General features: G+C 39.7%; 1 protein-coding gene across 4 annotated transcripts in view; it reads right to left on the minus strand.

The window, feature by feature from the left end:
- Positions 1–19,280, minus strand: part of LOC137123331 (protein sidekick-1-like) — a 249,897-nt gene that overhangs the window by 36,482 nt on the left and 194,135 nt on the right. For all 4 annotated transcript variants that reach the window (XM_067496874.1, XM_067496875.1, XM_067496873.1 and 1 more), the window contains 8 exons: positions 18,023–18,204; positions 13,872–13,987; positions 10,140–10,335; positions 9,150–9,248; positions 7,793–7,984; positions 4,688–4,809; positions 4,485–4,597; positions 1,339–1,489 (listed from right to left, as the gene is read on the minus strand). In XM_067496874.1, the coding sequence (XP_067352975.1) occupies positions 1,339–1,489; positions 4,485–4,597; positions 4,688–4,809; positions 7,793–7,984; positions 9,150–9,248; positions 10,140–10,335; positions 13,872–13,987; positions 18,023–18,204 (1,171 nt within the window). The remainder of the gene's footprint in view (positions 1–1,338; positions 1,490–4,484; positions 4,598–4,687; positions 4,810–7,792; positions 7,985–9,149; positions 9,249–10,139; positions 10,336–13,871; positions 13,988–18,022; positions 18,205–19,280) is intronic.

The raw sequence follows: 19,280 nt of genomic DNA on the forward strand, positions 1-19,280 counted from the left end.
TGACTAAATGAGCAATAATAAATGTAATTTATTCATAAAGGTTCTGCTTGATCAGGACTGTATGGCAGTGGTTTTAGGAACTTATTTTGGGTCCTAATAACATATGTGGAATACAATGTTTAGGTGATGACAATGTGATGTAAACAAAGACACACTAATGTAGTGAAAAAGCATTTTGCAGCTTTCAATAATATGGTTATTTATGCGACGATGTGGATATATAAAGCACACCCTGAAAACCTTTTACTCTTGTTTCCCCTTTGACATTCCATCTCCTGATTCTTCTTTCTCCATCATCCTCGTTTCCCCATCTCATTCACCTTCTGTCATTCTCTTTAACTTGCTTCCGCCCTCATTTCCAGTCACCCTACTTCTTTCTTGTGTTTTTTTTTTCTCTGCCCCCTCATCCTCTGTATTCCGTCTGTGACCCACCTTGTGATTATACATTATGTCCACAACCAGCTATTATTCAGTGGCCCAAAGAAAATCACATTAGCAGGAAGTTGCTAGTCACAGTGTAAAATTTCAGAGAAGATTTTAGCCAATACTGTATAGTGGTTGCTCTGTACTGTGCAACTGATAATGAAGTGAGACACCCAGTCATTTTAAATACCCCAGTGATTTAGCTCAGCTTAGCATTTAGGAGCCATAATACAGAATGTCACATTAGCTTTATTACCCTTAATATGCAGCTTAGAATAATAGCCTTAGCTAAAACCATTGTGATGGTTCCATTACAGCATAAAAGCTAACATAGCTCAGGCTGGGCACTAACATGCAGGTAAAATCCCATTAGCATGCTGCACAGGTACCCCATAGCACCTCAGTGTCTGTGTCTGATTTGACAGGCTCTTTTTCTCATTCCAGCTCTTAAATGGAAAATACTCTGCTCTCCATTTATGTTATAATAGAAGAGGGGAAAGAGAGAGAGAAAGGGAAAGAGGTAGGGAAAGAGAAAGGGAGGGAAAGAGAAAGGGACACAGAGCAGGAACAGAAGTGAAAAAGAAAAGACAGTAAGGAGAAAATTACATTGCAATTTGTGCTGCCAGCAGTCCGCAGAGTGAATGGGAAATGTGACAGATTAGTGTTAGCGCTGATAACCAGGAGAGACACTGATTATAAGCTGTCAGCCACTCAACCTGTTCAGTCCTGCTGATGGCAAGCACACATGCATGCGCATATGCACTCGCATATGCGCACATGCACTGATACAAAAATAGGAGCAAACATACAGGAATGCAGAGAAAAGAAACAAAATCTCCATCAATCAAATTACTACAGCTTGGATGTGCGTAAAGGGGCAGAATAAGGATTAAATGCATCTGTGTGTTTCAGTACCTTCCAGTTGAAATGCAGGCTGGTCTCTGTAGCAGACAGTAGGGTGAGGTTAGAGGGGGGTGTGTCAGGGGCCGCCTGTAAGGTTTGAATCACCCTGGAGGGGGCGCTCATTGGACTTGAGCCGACAACGTTCACCTGCCGCATTCTGAACCTGGTGAGAAGAGAAAACCAAGCTGAAGGAGGATTCCACGGACTTTACACAAGTTCAGTTTAAACTTAACGCGGTGTACTGTTCCTGTGAACGCAGTGCTATGCAGTAACGTCTTCTGTGGCTCTGGTGCGAGTGCTCCCATGTCCAGAACAAACTACTCTGATGACGCTAGAATGATCCCAGCAGGAGTTATCCCAACAGAACAACACAATGTTGGTGTTACAAACCTGCAGTGTAGAGTTGAAAAGACATTGGTCATCTCCAGGCAGTGACAATAAACATAATAGTGATGAACTAAATTAGGAAAACTCAATGGATAGAACACTGATTGTACACCAGTTTAGTGTTATCTGTTAAGATTCTTGTATAAATTAATAATCACGTCGTACCTTACCAACCTAGAGGACTATCAAAGATGCTGTTCAGTTGCAATATGGGAAATCGAGAATGCAGTGCTCTTGGAGTTTGATCAGCATTTGGTGCTTTAGGTCAGGCACTGCTGACTGTTCTTTTCTAAATTGGTTTCTTTTGAGTCCCCCATTTCTGTGACAGTACAAAACAAAATTGCTGAAGTACTTCTGTAAATGCACCATGACCAAGAAAGAAGAAATCAGTTAATAACAAAAGGAACTCAAGCTGGAAGTGGGGGGTAAAGTTTTTTAGAGCTGAACAGTAGGCAGATGTTTAAAATTGCCCCCAAAAGTGGTGGCAAAAACTGAATTCATGTCATCTTGATTTTATCAGCTGCATTTTACTAGTGGACTATATTATGTTGCAGTTTAATTTAGCCACATGTTTGTTTTTAAAAGTCAAATATGGGTCATTTGATTTTACTTATACAAGAGCAGTTTTAGTATCCATTCGCATTTGGACTAAGCCACTGTTCACTGGATGTATCTTGACACGAGCTAAATATTTGCATATTATTCTAGAGGACGATTTAGATGTTTGTCTAGTATGTAAACTTTACTTTTATAGCCCCTTTCTGAAGCAGAAGTCACAAAGTGCTTCACAATACCCAATAATAAAGGGATAAAAGTAAAATAATTAGGAATATACATATTACATATACAAAAAAGGTCTGAACACGAGTCTTAAGCTGCTTTTTTAAAAATGGGTAAGGCTTCCATAGATGTTAAGACCAGTGGGTAAAATTTATAGAGGCATGTTCAAAAGCACAAACTCCTTTAGTTTGAGTCTGGAGTGAGCAAAAACCAATAAGTCTCGATCAGAGGACCTCAATGACCCGCTAGTCAAGCAAGTTTGCAATAGATCTATAAAGTACTCAGGCACCTGATCGTGTACAACAGAAGTGTAAAAGTAATCACAGGAATCTTGAATTACATCCTAAATTTGATAGGGAGGTGGTCTGAAGAGATCTAGTGACATTAATCTTGGAACTTAACAATTATTTTTGCACAACAGCACAAATGGTAACAGATAATAACAGTTAATGTTACAGTCATAGGAATTAATGGTGAATATTTCTATTTTTTCCCTCCTCCTCCCCTAATTCTAATTGGATTAGTTCACAGACCTTTTTGTTCGAAGAACCAGCCATGTGAAATGAGAGACACAGGACATTACTTCATATTAAGTGTAGTGCCACAGGTCAAATGACTAAAGCATGGTGGAGAAAAAATTGTTTTACTTCTCATGAACTACAGTTTGTGATTCCAGAGTTGCTTAAGGTCTCACAATAGGAAATGGCATCAACACTGTGATTATGTCACTGCTTTTCATCCATGTCATACAATATTGTGTCTTATTTTTAAAGAAAAATATTTAAGTTTTAATCTTTCTGATCTTGGTTGAGAGCAAATGCCGAAATTAACACTGGTCCTCACAGGGCATTTAAAGACAAGCAGACTTCACAGAAAGAGTTAAGAAAAACTATGTTGGACTATTTGGGTTTACTTCTAATAAAGGCATTTGGGATATTTATTGAATATTTGCTTTTCAAATGAAAAATATTTTACACAATGGCATCCTTCAGGTAGAACTTTCAGCAAGAGGGTTTTTAAAAAGGCCACTGAAGCACTGAGTTATCTGAGGAATCCAAACATCATTCAATGATTCACATACGTGATCACGCACACACACTCACACGCACACACAAACACACACCTCCACAAGGGAGCATTTGTTACTTCTGTTACTCCTGTTACTTCTAAATGCATCCATGCTTCAGTGTTGCAATGACTCATAAAATGTGTGAGTGTGCAGAGTGGGTGTGGGAAACTACATCTAGCAGTTCTTTTCCCTGTATTGGGAGATAGAGAGCAGGGTGTAAAGAGGGACTTAAAGCGGGGATAAGAAACACAGACAAGTGCATCACTTCATCTAATGTCCCTATGGTGTCGCCTGTGACAACATAATCCCCGAGAGTGTACGTGTGCACACTCATATACACTGTAATCCCATTACAGATGAAGGTGGAGATACAAAGAGCAAGAGACAGTTATGCACAGAAAGACTGATACATACATGAGACAGATAGACAGGTAGATAGAGAAGGAGATGGAGAGGATGAGGGGATGAGTTGCTGCTGCTCAGAGTGGTGACAGATCGTGTTTATAAAACCGTCCTGAGCAGAAACCACTGTTTCCTCCTCTACCTCCCATTCTCTTTGTCGTCTATCCCTTTGTCTGTTCTTTTCTCTAATGCTCTTTGCTGCCCTTCTTGCTTTCTCATCACCTTTCTTCTCCCCTGCCCTTATCCCTCTCTTTCCCTCTAGCTTGTTGCAGGAGGGTAATAAGGATCTGCATGCAGCAGCTGCGAAGTTGCTGACAAACAGAAAAGTCTCAGATGGAACTGTCTCTCTGTGTGTCTGTGTGATTTATCTAACTTCACCTGAGTCTTGCAATACTGCAGGAACTGGTGAAGAGTGAAATGTCTGTAAGTGATTTTAAGTGTGTGTGTGTGTGTGTGTGTGTGTGTGTCTGTTTGCATGCTGTAGCACTGTTGTTGTGTACAGTGTGCATTTGCTGCTTACCTGTACTGAGTGAATGGAGTGAGGTTGGGGATCTCTAGCATATCTGCTTTTGGCTGGTTGTCTTTTTGGTAGACAACTCTCCACTGCTCCTCTTTTCCATTCTCATTCACTACCTGTTAATGAGGCACCTTGTGTGTTAGAAACGTTTATTTTCTGGCGAATTTTAGGATTAGCAAGCACCACAGAAGTACACAATCACACACCTGTCCTTCGACGATCCATCTTGATATTGCTGTTTTTCCGTCAGGACCAGGGCGGAACCGAAGTGTTGCTGTCCGAGGGCTGATGTTGGAAATGACTAAATTAGAAGGAGCACCTGGAAGTTCTAAATAAAGCAAAGAGAGAGAAAAATGTCTCACTCAAAATTAGAAAAATAAGTGTACATTGCAGGTACCCTAAGAGCAGTTTTTATCATCTTGTTTTATGTATTCTTCCATGTAAATTAAAAACTTTATTGACCAAAACCTGTGGGATTGTTGCTCTCACAATAATTTTATCGTTTGGAAAGAGTATTCTTCTTTGTTTATGAGGTTTCAATAGTGGAAATAGAAATTCTTTGAAATAAAAAAAAACACCTATTCTTGCTGGTTCTGCAGCAACCAGGTGCCAATTGGCATTTATTTACAAAAAAAAAACGTTTTTTTTTTCTTTAAACCAGAAAAGAACCACAGCATCAGAGCGTGGTGAAACGCTTTCAAAAGGATGGATCAAAAGAAATAAAGAAAAAAACTATAACAAAAAGAAAACAAATAAACAAAAAAGACTTTCCATGAAGCACAGCAGCAAAACTGTGTGATCGGAAATGCCATATGTCTCATCTCTTACACACTTTTACAATAACACAGATTAGAAAAAGAGGGAACTTCTGTGTCACCAAGGTCAACTTAAGCACAGAACAGGCTTTAAGTAGGAGTGTGCCTCCATTCGCGCATATGCGTTCATGTATCTATTCGTTCCCTCAAATCGAAAATAAATGATGTGACTCAGTGTAATTTTACTAAAGCACTAATGCCACAGCTGTACAGCTGTCACTGTTGGAGCAATTTATTACATATCAACAATACGATACAGGGAGAAAAGTCTGTACACTAGTGGAGGTGAGAGATAAATTAAATGAACAGTTCACTAAAGTCTACTTAAGGACCATAAATGTCTAAGTAGGCGGCGCGGCTTATAAATTATGTTTGACCCTCCTTATGGTACCATTGTTCAATCATCATGGCATTAATGAGTGACAGAGTGACATCACTGACCAGTCGCTGCAGCCTGACAGGCAGAAACACTGGGGAAAAAGCTGAACACGTGAGGCCACATTTCAAGACTAATACATCTTTCTTTCACTTTTGTTATTTGTATATTGCTAATTTCTCTGGCTAATTTTTCACACATACATATAATCCATGCTCAAAATCTAAAATCTAGAATCACCAACATTTGGGAGGCTAATAACGGTTGAGTCTTAACTAGCTAATAATTCACACTTATGGGGCGGGTATTTGGAAGAAACAACTATTGGAAATCAACTGATGCAGCTCACAGTATTAGGAAACATCTCTGATGAAAACATCCTTGACGTAGCACTGAGTGTTTCCCTCGGCATTTACTCCTATACACCACTGACTAATAACAGACGAGCTGTTAGTTAGAATAGCGCTGCACCGAATTTGGCCTTCATCACAACAGAAGATAAACATTTAATTCTCCTGGTGGTGAGCTTTTCCCCGCCTCCAGTAACGTGGAATAAATCTATTGAAATAATATATTTTGTGTGCACGCTTCAACAAGAACTAAACATTCCAATGAAAGGTTTACAACTCCATCTTTCAAATGTCACACACAATTTATAGCTGGCTCTAAATAGACCTCACTGACAGCTATTGAATGGAACTGGCACTGGGCAGAGGGCACGTGCATTATGACAACTGCTCTAAAGACAAGCTTGAAAAAGCTTGTTTTTTTTTATTTTTTTAATTGCAACAGCTTATTTTGGTTAATTGAAACTGACATAATCAAAAACGATCCCAATCCACTTCGCTCTAAACTGTCTCACTTAATAACAACAAAACTAAACACTTCAGGCCACTTTTCAACCACTTCTCCACACAGGGTTTTGTTAATACTTAAGAGTCTTTGCATGGTGTAAGTGCTCTGGTGTGATCTTCTGTAATCCATCTAATTCTGCTGGAGCATCACAAGGATCATATTTGCTGAATGTGGCAGAATGCAGAACTGTAAATCCGACGTGTCAAAGCAGACGCTGTGTGTTGTAACACATCCGTACACCACAGCACATGAAACAGATGCTGTAGAATATCTGATGGGATTTTTATTGTTAAAGCACCACATCACATAACTGGGTCTGGTTATTATGGAAACAAGGCAATATTTTTTTCTGAATACTATGAAGTACATGTGTGCAACAAAAGACAAATTACAGCTATCAGCCACCATTGGTCTGTAAGTGCAGCAAACTTGTAAGGGTTATAATTTGGAAATGTTGATATCAGCTGCCTGGCTCAGATGAATGACAAAATTCTCTCAACTCCATGAATATATGAATAAATAACGACAAGAATCTGTACTCGGTGGATCCTTCTCTTTCTCTCTCTCTGCGCATTCTTTAGTTCTTTTTCCTAATCTTCAGTCCTCCGTCTTTCCTTCAGTCTTTTGCTTTCATGAATTAATGAGTAGCCTCTGAATCTAAGAACTGTCTGTATCCATCTTGCTTTCACTTTTTCTGCTTTTATTCATAAATTAGTAATCATAAAATGTTAGGACAGAAATCCTGCTGCATGAAGCGGGTCTTTCTCTCCTCTCAGTCCATTTCTCAGACTTTGGTCATTCTGTTCTTTTGAGATTGCATTTTTCCTGTGTTCCCTGTTCTTCCCTCATAATGTTTCTGTATCTGCTTCTATCCCTTCTTCTGTCATGTTCTTTGATTGTCTCTTGCCTTCATTCTCTCTCATCACTGCATTCCTCCACTCTACCATTAGCAATAATTCAGCCATAATACTGATTACAACTTGGCCTTAGTCCAATCATACAAAGTCATGTAAGTGGAGTGTGCACATGGTGCTGTATACACACAAAAAGGAACCACACACTGTAATTGTTGCCACAGTTTATATGAATGTGCGTGTTGCTTGTGTGGGTGATGATTCATGGATGCGCAGTAGCAGCCACTTATAAGCCTGAGGAAAAACAATGGCATTGTAAGAGCTCATCAGTCATATTTACTCTGTTCCATTCACACAAGCAAAACTTTTTTAACTGTCACCAGCTCCACTGCATTTGTGTATTTATTGTACCTGGTGGGACTCCAGTGGAAATGGTGGAGGATGTGATCACTCCCCGTCCGGCTGCGGTGAGTGCTGCCACTTGTAGCCTGTATATGGTGGTGGAGGTGAGGCCAGTCAGCTGGTACTGCAGGGTGGAGTTAGACAGAGAACGTTCCTCACGACTTGACTCTACTCCAGACACTTCCCACCACAACACGTAGCCTTCGGGGGTGCAAAACACAAGCTAGGTTAATAAAGGTGCCTATAGACGTGAGCAGACATGTATACGCACAAACACAAGGGCAGACATTTTCACACGAGCCATACGGAGCCAAGATGGAGGTGGAGAGTGCAGGAGGAATAGCTAGAGTCAAAAGCCCTGTCTGTCCCCTCACATCTTCACAGTCATGCATCACACTCCACCACCTCAAACGCGGGCGTGTGTGTGTTTCTGTGTGAAAGAGAGGGAGAGAGAGAGAGAGAGAGAGAGAGAGAGAGGGGCCATTTGTGTGTAAAGCCTTGGAGAGAGGGAATGGTCCCTCATCTGTCTCCCCGCTCACCAGGTGCTGGATGAAAAGCGTGTTGAGGAGAAAAGAGTAAATGTGCAAGGTGACCTTGATTGAATAACCAGTTTCCCTCTCCTGTGAGTGTGTAAGTCAACTGTGAAGGTACTGAAGCCTTGAGCTATTAGGACTGTGGACTTTTGGCGGTGCCTAATGAATGCTGAACAAGACTCAGTCATACACACAATGCAGTGTAATCACTTGATCAGCTGCATCTCAGCTGCTTTTCAGGTTCCCTAGCACGATTGTCTCACAGAGCCATGTAGAAGGAAACGGAGACAAAATTAAATTTGGGGAGGTGGGGGGTGGGGTGGGGGGTTGCCTTGAGATGTACCACACAAGCACCCTGGGTGTTGGGAGACGAGGGATGAGGGCATGTTGGAGTTAATGTACAAAGACAAGCTGCAGAGAGAAGAGATTAGTCGATGATAAATCTGTTGTACACAAGCACAGTGTTAAGGGGGATGTCTGCAAAAATCAGACAGAAACACAGTATACTAAATGGAGACTACTGAAGAAAGCACACAAGTGCTGAGGTTACTCCGTCGTTGCAGATTCACTCAAGACAGTGCTTTTGTTACTCGTCATTGCATTTGTCCTCAGAAAATGTGTTTTCATTCCAAATGATGGGCACATTTTTGCTGATCACTGTGTGCTTTACTTTCTGATAAGAACACACTAACTCAACCTGAGTAAAGCTTCTCTTATTCAACTGTTAATTTGACTGAAAATAACATGACAGAATCAAAGATTCTACTTCATTATGGGGGGAAGAAGTATATTGTATGTAATTTACACTGTACTTTAAGTTGTAACGCGCTTACCAGTGATGATGCCATTCTTGTCGTCGGGCTCTGCCCAGCTGACTCGGAGAGACGTGTCCAAAATTTCAGTGAAGCTCAGGTGGCGAACAGGTCCGGGCTCTGAAAACGCACAACACACTAGAAATTACTGGTTTTAGACTAGACTACTATTTGAAGAGTAACGTGTTCGGAATATTTTAGAAACGCACACGTCTCTTGTCGGTGCAGCCGCTTACCTGCTGCTCCTCAACTTCACACGCCACCTGCTAATCACATCTGCATTGACCACCACACATGCACACTCAGGTGCCTGTCGTTTCTCATTTCATCCATGGCTCTCTAACCCCTCTCCCTGCAGAGCGATTAAGCTATTCATCTGAGACATTCAATAACACCCCCACACACACACGAGAAAAAGACTATCATCAAGCAAGAATTACACCCACCGTTAACCCTGCAACACACCCAGCATCCAATCAATACCTGTCTACGTCTCTGTGTGCGCGCGTGTGTGTGTGCACACACATGCCTTCTAATATCCCTTTCCCACTCGATAATTGCAAGAGGTAATAATTGCTTGTCTGTGAGCCTATAGCTATTGTGTTTATTTGACAGTCGGACTATATGCATCTGTACTTGGAACTGGGAATGGCAGCTATTACATGTATCCATGGAACAGTAGGCTATAAATACCACTATGCCTCAAAACGTATGAATCAATTCCTTTTAAAAAGATACAGTGGAGGAAAAATAAAGGAGTGGTATTGGTCGAGGGAAACTTAAAAACAAAAAGATTAGAAAGGACAGAAAACAATGTAAGAGCTGGAGAGGAAACAGTGGGTACTGTTGTAAGATTTTGCCTATACAGCTGCGTATCACGCTGATCGAAACAGCTAGAGCTGTGTATTGTGCTATAGTCCATTCACTTTTATTATTATTCAGCGGAGACTCTGACAGACTTTGCTTTGTTGCTTTCTGTCCTGGCTGCATTAAAACTGTGTTTGTACTCACTGTCCTCATGTGTCTGCAGCAGAGTGGGTGGGCTGCGGGGGCCATCTCCAGGTGTTGTGAAGCAGAGGGTGGAGCCGAAGTACCAGGTGAATTTCTGAAGTCCGCTGACTAATCCTGTGTGACGTGACCCCGGGTAGTCTGGAGTGATGGTTACTATAGTAACATCCTCTGGAAACTGCTCTGGCCAGACCAGCAGCTGTGTTAGGTGAGAAAAATGGTTGTGGTTGTTGAGATCTTGGTTATTATCCAAAAGGTCACCAATGCATCCAAAATGTTCATCACAGTTTATTTTGATTGGTGTATATATCCTCCGTATTTGTTTAGTCATTAGTTTGACTCTTTAGGCTACCACATTCACAAATGATTAGTCAGACTTTATTTTTGAGACAGAACGTATTTGCACAGCAGTATGGGCTATGGTGAATCTTTACCAATTACCCTAATACCTAGGGGTTTTATGTCATTAAAGTTTAAACTGCTATTTACAAACTAGTCAAAATGGCAAAACAATATTCATATTTCATTCACCACAAATATAATTATCTGCATTTATTTATGTATGAATGTATCACTTAGCATAAATTCCTGCAAGCAGGCCATTATCAGTCATACCATCATCTGAGGACAAACAGAGTTTAAACGCTTAATGAAAGATTAATTTCTTTCTATTGTATCCTCAGAAGTGCAGCAGTCTGGTTTGCCTTATTGCTCATTTTAAAAAACAAACAGTGATGAGCATATACTTACATATTCATAATAAGCATTAGGCCATGGGCTACACTAACAACAGGTGCCCATATTTATAATTCAAGTAAAAAAATACAATTACAAATAATAATAACAATAACTGGCTAAAATTTGAACTGGTTAATTGTAAAGAAGAAACAACCACTCACGGATCAGGTGCATGTATTAAGGAAATTTAAAATGTTTTTAATGACATATTGTTGATGAGTAAACACTTAGTGTCCACATATTTGTTATCACACATGCAAAGTTGCTCTTTAAATCTGAAACCATTTCCTCTCTCTCGCTCTTCATATGTGGCCCACAAAATAGTAACGGCAACCAAAACTGTTCAGGCACCAAGCTTGTTTTAGTGGGCAGTATCATTGATGTCCCGCAGCGTGCTGCCCACACCAGTGTAATTTTCTCCACATTGTGTAGTACAAATTCCTATTATTGCTGCACATGGGCAGCCTACAATCTTGAGAGAGCCCCCGATCCTAAGTACACCTTCCACTTTAGTGCAGTTGCTACTAGAACAAAATGTTGGCGCAATGGCTTGAAGTTCCGAGATTTTACTGCGGTTTACAGGGGTGTATAGGGGCTTTGAACACAAAGAGACTAAATGAAATATGCTGTTCTGAGATGTTCTATTCATATTCTATAGTACATCTACTTTGCCAGTTTAAAATAAAGTATTTTTCTAGAATTCACAAACAGAGCACATGTGTGTTTGTCTATATTATTTTTTAATTTTTGAAGTGGAAAAAGTGACTAACAGCTACAGGCTGCAGATATATTAATATGAGCCTTTCTACAACTGGTAGAGGAAATGTGACATTTTCACCTTAAAATTACAAAAACGTTTCCATGAGCAAAAATTCTACAGCTAGATTAGTAGTGTATTAGTCTAACACTGACAAAAACCTGTAAAAAGGAGTACTTGCAGTACATTCTGCTAGCAACATAATCTCTTGGGTCACATTTTATAAATGCAAAAATTTCCACTGAGCAACTCTGCATCTATTAGTGACGATGTAAGAATGGTGATTAATAAGTGTTAACTTGGATGGAAAGTCTGTGGAGAGTGAGTAACTGAGAATGGTCTGAGACTCAGTTACTCAGCTGTGCTTGGCATAAATGTACTGTTTATTTAGTTATGACTTTAGTTATGGTTCAGGCTAGTTAACCATGTTGGGGTTTTGTGTGTTGTATATTGAAGCAGAACACTCGAACCATGTTCCCTAATCCATGTCTAACTTTGAAAAGAAATGTGCATAACACACAATCTGCTACTAAATACAAAAGATGTGGGGATTAACATTACACATTAAATGCTGCACCGCTAAACACACTTCTTCACATTACCTCTACCATTTGCCAGAGACCCAATTAAAAGCCTTCCTCTTTGCAAAAAGCCAATGATACACAGCGATTGCTGAATGGCTGCTTTTCAATCTGCCCATAGGGTGCTGCTCTGCAAATAATTTGTAACGGCAAAATAAGGTTGTCCATTGTAACTTATTATCAGCAGAGTACAGTTTGGGTGCAGTAAAAGAGTGCTGATCTAGCACCCTCGAGCATCTGATGCTAGTCCACTTTTAAAGGGTGTTGGGAAAATTGGTTCTGTTGTTGCTATAGGAACATGTGCATTCTGAACCATTTGCAATGAAAACCCAGTGTACTCAAGAACACATATGGTATGGTGCTGTCCGTAGATCAACTGGGCCCCCAGCATAGACACTGTGAGATTTCAAAAAAAGGGGGACGCTGCCACATGTTTTAGCTCAGGTCAAGTAGAAAATTCTTTATAGAGGTTTGTTGCACACTGACAGAGACTTCAAGGACGCATAAATGGGAGACATCAAACAAGTGGCTTTTTTTCTTCTTGAGCTATATTATTAAGGGTTTTGTATATAATCACTGATCTGTAGGGGGGTGAAATGAGATGAGGACTTGCTTCATATCCTCATTTAATTAATATCATTATCTACTGTCCTCTAACCACCACAACATCCCCTGAAGGGGTACATGTGCAGCAGAGCTGAGAGCCCCCACTGAGTTGGAGTGAAGGAGTTTGGTATATAGAGACAACATCAGAAAGCCACATCAAACAAATGGAAAGCCATATAGTATTTATCATCCAACAAAGACACCAACATTTACACTCACTAAAAAAAAGAACTGACACACACACACACACACACACACACAGCAAGAATGTGATGTGTTTTCTTTGTCATGTTAATCAGTTCCTTAGGGGTTGAACAGTGAAGTGAAGAATAAATCACATACCAGAGCTAGTACATATAGAATACTCATTCAGTACTTTTCAATCCTTCTCCCCATTATCCTTCTCAGAAGATTCTTTATTATCTCCTTCCTTCTCTCCCGGCCCTTTCTCCTATTTTCTCGACACCTGCTTCTTCTTTTTCCAGATTTAATCCCTACTTTTTTCCCTACACCTTACCAAACTTGAGTTAGCTAAGTTTATAGGTAAACAGGAGCAAGGATCTAGGGACATGACCTTTGAGATAAATGCCCTGTAGGAGTTTTTCTCAAAATGTACTCACACACTGCATAGGTGCTAAACCGAAGAATAAAATATGGATGAATGGCCTGGGTGAATGTATTTTTACCGATGCGTTTGTCTGTTTAAAAAATTATCTGGGGGTTGGAGACTTGATACCTCAGCATCATTATAATATTCGTTATTGCCCTGTCTGCAATTCCTTCTAATAATTTTTAATTTTAGCATCCTGGCAGAGGTTGTTTTTTTTATAACAAAAGACAATAAAACTGACATTTTAGTTTGAAAAATAATATCCTTTCTTTAAAAATAATATATCAGATTGATTTATTTCTGAATGTCATTGACTATTAATATAAGCACATACATCCACACACATAGAAAGAATGTTGACAAAGGAGCTTTAATAATATTTTAAGAGAAAGGTTGTTTTTTTTACTTAGACGGAGGTTGTGACATACACATATAAAGATTACCTTGTATCCCTGGTTGATGCCATTAATGAACTGCTGAGGTGGAGGGTTCCATGTGAAGCGGATGGTAGTCGAGTTAATAGCAACAACTTCCACTTCCTGCGGAGGTGCTGTGGGAACTAAACACAGATACACAAACATAATATTTAGCTGCCAAGAGTTCACCAAGAGAAGGGGGAGGAGTGTTTAGATAAACTGGAAAAACATACATTAAAGTAACAGACGTGGAGCCCTTCGCTGCCGAAACAGTTTCAATGCTACAGTATGTGTTTACTTTTTTCAACAAATAGTGATTTTAAATATCTTATACAGCACCACACTACAATATTTCTTGTTGAGATCCCGCACGTTTTTTATTAGACCATTCTGCTAAGCTTGCAAAAGCTAAATGCCAAAGCTACCCCTCCTGCTCTTTCCTGCAAAAATGGCCTAATATCACAATAAAATCGATCCCATCTATCGTATTTTGCATATTATTAACTTAGTAAAAACTAAGTAAGATTTGTGTGCTGACCTATCACTGACTTGATTCTGACCAATGGCAGATGAGGAAGAAAAGCTAAAACTAAAAATTTAACTTATTAAGCATTTTTATTCAGTGATCCCAGCAGGCTAGAAAGATGGTTTGCTACATTTTGTGGTTCAGTCCTGTAGCCACTTTATCCCCCCTTCACAAAACAAGCAGCCCTGTAAACCTTTACTATGGATACAACTAAAACATCATCATTTACTGATTGAACTATACAATGGATTAGATATAAAAAAATACATTACCTCTGCATTAATATTTAACCTACAATGGGCCCTCCAACAACTTCGTATGGTCAAAATGAAAGCAGCAGAGGCCAATATAAACTGCCTTTTAATGATTATTCAAAGCTCCAAAATCGCTGGATCCTACTTCTTCCCTCCCAGGAAGTCCATGCCCTCTAATTGCTATTTCTTTCAAACCCTACACCACCACTTAGTAATGTAGGCTCTCTGTTAAAATGTCCCAGCTGGAACCAAAATAACCCAAGTGGCATCATCATGAGACCATCAGCATTATTTATTTAAACTCTGAAAAATCTCCCTCTAGAGTCACAGAGATAAAACAACTTTTTCCACAGGCCTGACTGAACTGACTTGTGTTAAAACCGTAGAGGGGCCCCTTTAACCTACAAATCTATTCTATGCATAAAGAAAAACCTCTTATACCCTATTTTTATACCCATGCATTAATAGTTTGTATGAAGATCATCCATGCTGCATGGGATGCCTTGTTAGATTGTATTGTACAATATAATATGACTCTTAGTTCAAAGATTCAACAACGAAAGGTCAAATAATCAGAACTTGCGGTCAATCTGAAACAGAATAAGTTCAGTTTGATGTGTGTGTATGCACTTGGCCAGGGAATATATTATCCACCTGAGAGTGAGACAGAGACGACAGTGACTAAAGCTATGATAAGCTATGAAATGTTTAACTGGAAAACGCACAGGATTACACTGTGTATTTTCTAGCAGTTTCTTCTCATGAAGTGAACATTATTTGTCCAATATGTGAAAAAAAAGGAAGCTGACTCAAAGTAAATTTGGCTTCACACACTTCACAAATCATTCCTTCCTAGATTTAACCACTATGCTCTTAGATTTAACCACTATGCTCTTGTTTCTGTATCACCACTTTCCCCACATCAGTGTATGAAAGTGACTAGACAATGTTTATGGTGTTTGCAGTGTATCAGACCAACTGGTTATTGAAAGAAATTGGGTCTATAATAACATCAAATGCAGAAAGAGTGCACGTGCACATGTATGTTCAAGTGTGATTATTTGTTGGCACATGTTAGGATGATTACACTGTAAGGGGTTTATGCTGATGCTAGTAAGCTGCGGTGTGATAATGCCCCGTTGCATGATGGGTATGCCCTTTACATTTTATAGTTGAGCCAAAGAGGCCAAATAACGCACACACACACACACACACACACACAGAGTATACAGAGTGGAAAGAGCAGAGACCATAACAAAGCTAGTGAAAAATGGAAGTGAATAGATTGTGAGATAACAGTGAAAGAATGACGGAGACAGAGACGGAAGATTAATTGATGATAAAGATGCCCCCCCCCGAAACCCCCCACCACACTGCATGCACTCCTGGGGAATGACTTCTAACCCTTCACAGCTCATAGCTACAGATAAAACACTAAACTCTGTCTTTTGGGAGATGTTCGTCTGTGAGCATGGCTCTTAGTGAAAGAGCAGAAGGAAAAAAACATCGTTACCAGAGTCTAACACAGAGTTCAACCACTTCCTCTTAGAAATCGTGAGAGAGAGGAAATGTCCAATCAATTGCAGCCACTCCCCTTTAACCATATTAGAATAATTAATGAGCTCAACTTCTTCTCCTGAGTCTATAAACCTGTCTTGAACTCTTGTAATAATAACTGAGTTTTATGTGTGTGCGCATGTGTGTGCGCGCGTGTTTATAGCTTACTCGATCTTTAATAATGAAAATTTACAACTGGAATAAATGTCAGGAAAGGAAGAGCATGTGTTTAAAAAGATTTACCCCAACAGCCACTTCCTCTCATCTAGTCTTCTCTTACAGATCTTGACAGACCTGAGAGTATGCCCATCCATGTAGCCACAACACACTATGATGTAACATACATGTGTAGAGCAGTAGACGCTTGTTCAGCGCCTTCTGCAGCAATCAAGGCGCACTTTGGCCAAATGGGAGATGTAGTCCCTCCAGCATGTCCTGGGTTGCCCCTAGGGTTTCCTCCCATGGGTTAACCTGGTTATCTTTTGTGGGAATACCTCAGGGGCAACTTTAACATAGGTCAGAAATACATCCACTGCCTCCTCTCACTGCGGAGTTCCTCATCCTATGACTGAGAATAAGGTTCTCAGCCTGTGAAGGTACCTGATTAGGTAGCTCTCAGTGGTTTGATTACAACCCCAAAAAGCAAAAATAGGTAAGTACTGTACACTATCTAGTCAGTATAACACGCCAAAGAAATTACTCTATTTACATATACAGTTGGAGAGACAAGAGAGTCCTCGCAATTTCATACTGCACCTTATCTCTAAAATGACATAAAAAGCAAATGCACACATGGGTTTTCTATATTAAATAGGGAAGTGAAATGCAATGGCCTATTCACATTTTTTTAAATTTACGTTATTTATTCAGAAATCTACTGTATGGGCTTCAAACTTGCACTCCTCTACTCATGTTATTACAAATAAAGGCTTAGATCTCAAAAAACAATTGCCAGCAACATCCTATATATCTACAGCTGAAGGCTATTACTCAAGTCGCAGAGTCTATAAAATGAAACACTCTCCACTTCTGCCGTATGTGCCAAATGTGGTGATACTGCATCTAAACTTTCCATAGGAAATAATTAACATGTTCCCCTGAGTGCGGCAGAAATCTGGTATGCTGACATTAAAAATTGTCAACAAAGTATTTATCAAACTCCTTACACTTTTATCAAAGTGTAAGGAGAAGTGCTGCTCTCCACATTTTGATGATCAAGTAATTATAAATTAACTAATGTAGTAATTATAAATCTATTCACAATTTTTTGACTACTACAAAACACTTGTAGCTGCAGTTCTCAGCCACAATTTCCATGTTTAACCTATTAACAGAGCAGAAAGATATGTGCATTTAAGGTTGAATCGCTGAGAAGTGAAGTCTTTTTGGTACACAAGTAAAGGTATGAGGGGGCTTAATGGCAGTTATTACTGCAGTAATGCACATTATAAGATACTTCTAAGAAAATGTTTGTGTACACTTATATTTAGTATATCAACGGCTTTTGGTTTTCACATTGATTTGGCATGAACATTGATTTGATTTGATTTGGATTTCCTTCCTGCTGCAGCCCTCCCAAGGTGGCCCTTGGTCGCTGGACGGGGCCTCAACTGGTGGGGTGTTGCCCAATAATATTTCATATGAACTGTGTGTGTGTGTGTGTGTGTGTGTGTGTATATATATATATATATATATATATATATATATATATATATATATATATATATATATATATATGTGCACTGATAATTGCTATAATGTTTCATTTTTATTCTCATTCATGAAGTGTCCTCCGTGAATGAGAAATAAAAATGTGTGTGTGTGTGTGTGTCCTTACTCACCTCCCTGCAGAGTGTACTCAGTGACAGGGCTGCTGTAGACTCCCAGGCCAGCTCCAGTGTAGGCAGCCACCTGGATCTGATATTGTGTCCAGATGATCAAATCTTTCAGAAGACAGTAGTTGGTCTCTGGGCTGCTGATGTTCTTCTCCTGGTAGTCCCCTGGCAGCCCTGCCAGACGGTATCTACACACACACACACACACACACAAAAACACTCAGTATATTGGTTTGTTAGGTGGTGGTTGAGCAGATTGGCCATTAATCGTAGGGGTTAACATAATTAGGGGCTCTTGGGTTCCAAAATAAACCAATACTTCCGACTTCCTGTTATATGCCCAGACAAAACATATAAAGATGCTTTGAACAAATATATATAATGAATTGCATGCTTTGTATGTAATATTAACTAATGTGCTAAGAGAAATACATCCTCAGTCTAAAAATATTTTGCTGGCAGATTAATAATATAACAGTTCAAAAAAATACCAGTGCTCTACATACCTAATACAAATTCTGAAATAATGAAAATGTCACTTTCTGTCTCTATCCTTTTTGTTGGCCATATCTGAGAGGAAACAACTATACTGAAGGACCTTACTTTTATTGTGGAGTCTCCTTCCTCACAACATAATCTCTAAAGAATAAAAATCTCAAATGCCGGGTAGACTTCTCGAAGTAGCGACCTTCAAGGCCTCTGCTTTAGCAGATGGGAAATAAATGTATGACCCAACTTTATGAGCCACCTAGACTGGGAAATGTAAAACCACTTAGGTACTGTACATACTGATGTGCATGTAATGATGAAGCTGAAAGGAGTGATAATACACGTCAGCGTTTTGATAGGGAGCCTATTCACTGCAACAGGATATTCCAACTTTTCATCGGCTAAGCCAGCACTCCATCACACGTGCATACACACACACACACACAGTACAGAAACACTCTCACAGTCAGACACACAAAGCTGAGAGGGCCTGCGGCCTGGCAGGGGATCTTTTTAGTGGGAAGGAGATAACCCCTCCTCTCTCTATCTGACACACTGGGGAAGTAAATATGGGAGAATGAGAGAGAGAGAGAAAGGAAGAAAGGACCTGCCAGCTGATAGAAGCAGGAGAAAGGATAATCCAAAGGTAGTAGCAAGCTCTATCCTGTAAAGCTGAAATGATACAGTGCATTTCTTCTTTCAGCAGATTTCCGAAGTGGTGGCAGATAACACAGTAAATCAGTATAAAGGCCTGATAACTCCTACTGCAATTATA

Source organism: Channa argus, chromosome 3, assembly GCF_033026475.1.
Source record: "Channa argus isolate prfri chromosome 3, Channa argus male v1.0, whole genome shotgun sequence".
In the NCBI taxonomy this organism is placed as follows: Eukaryota; Metazoa; Chordata; class Actinopteri; order Anabantiformes; family Channidae; genus Channa; species Channa argus.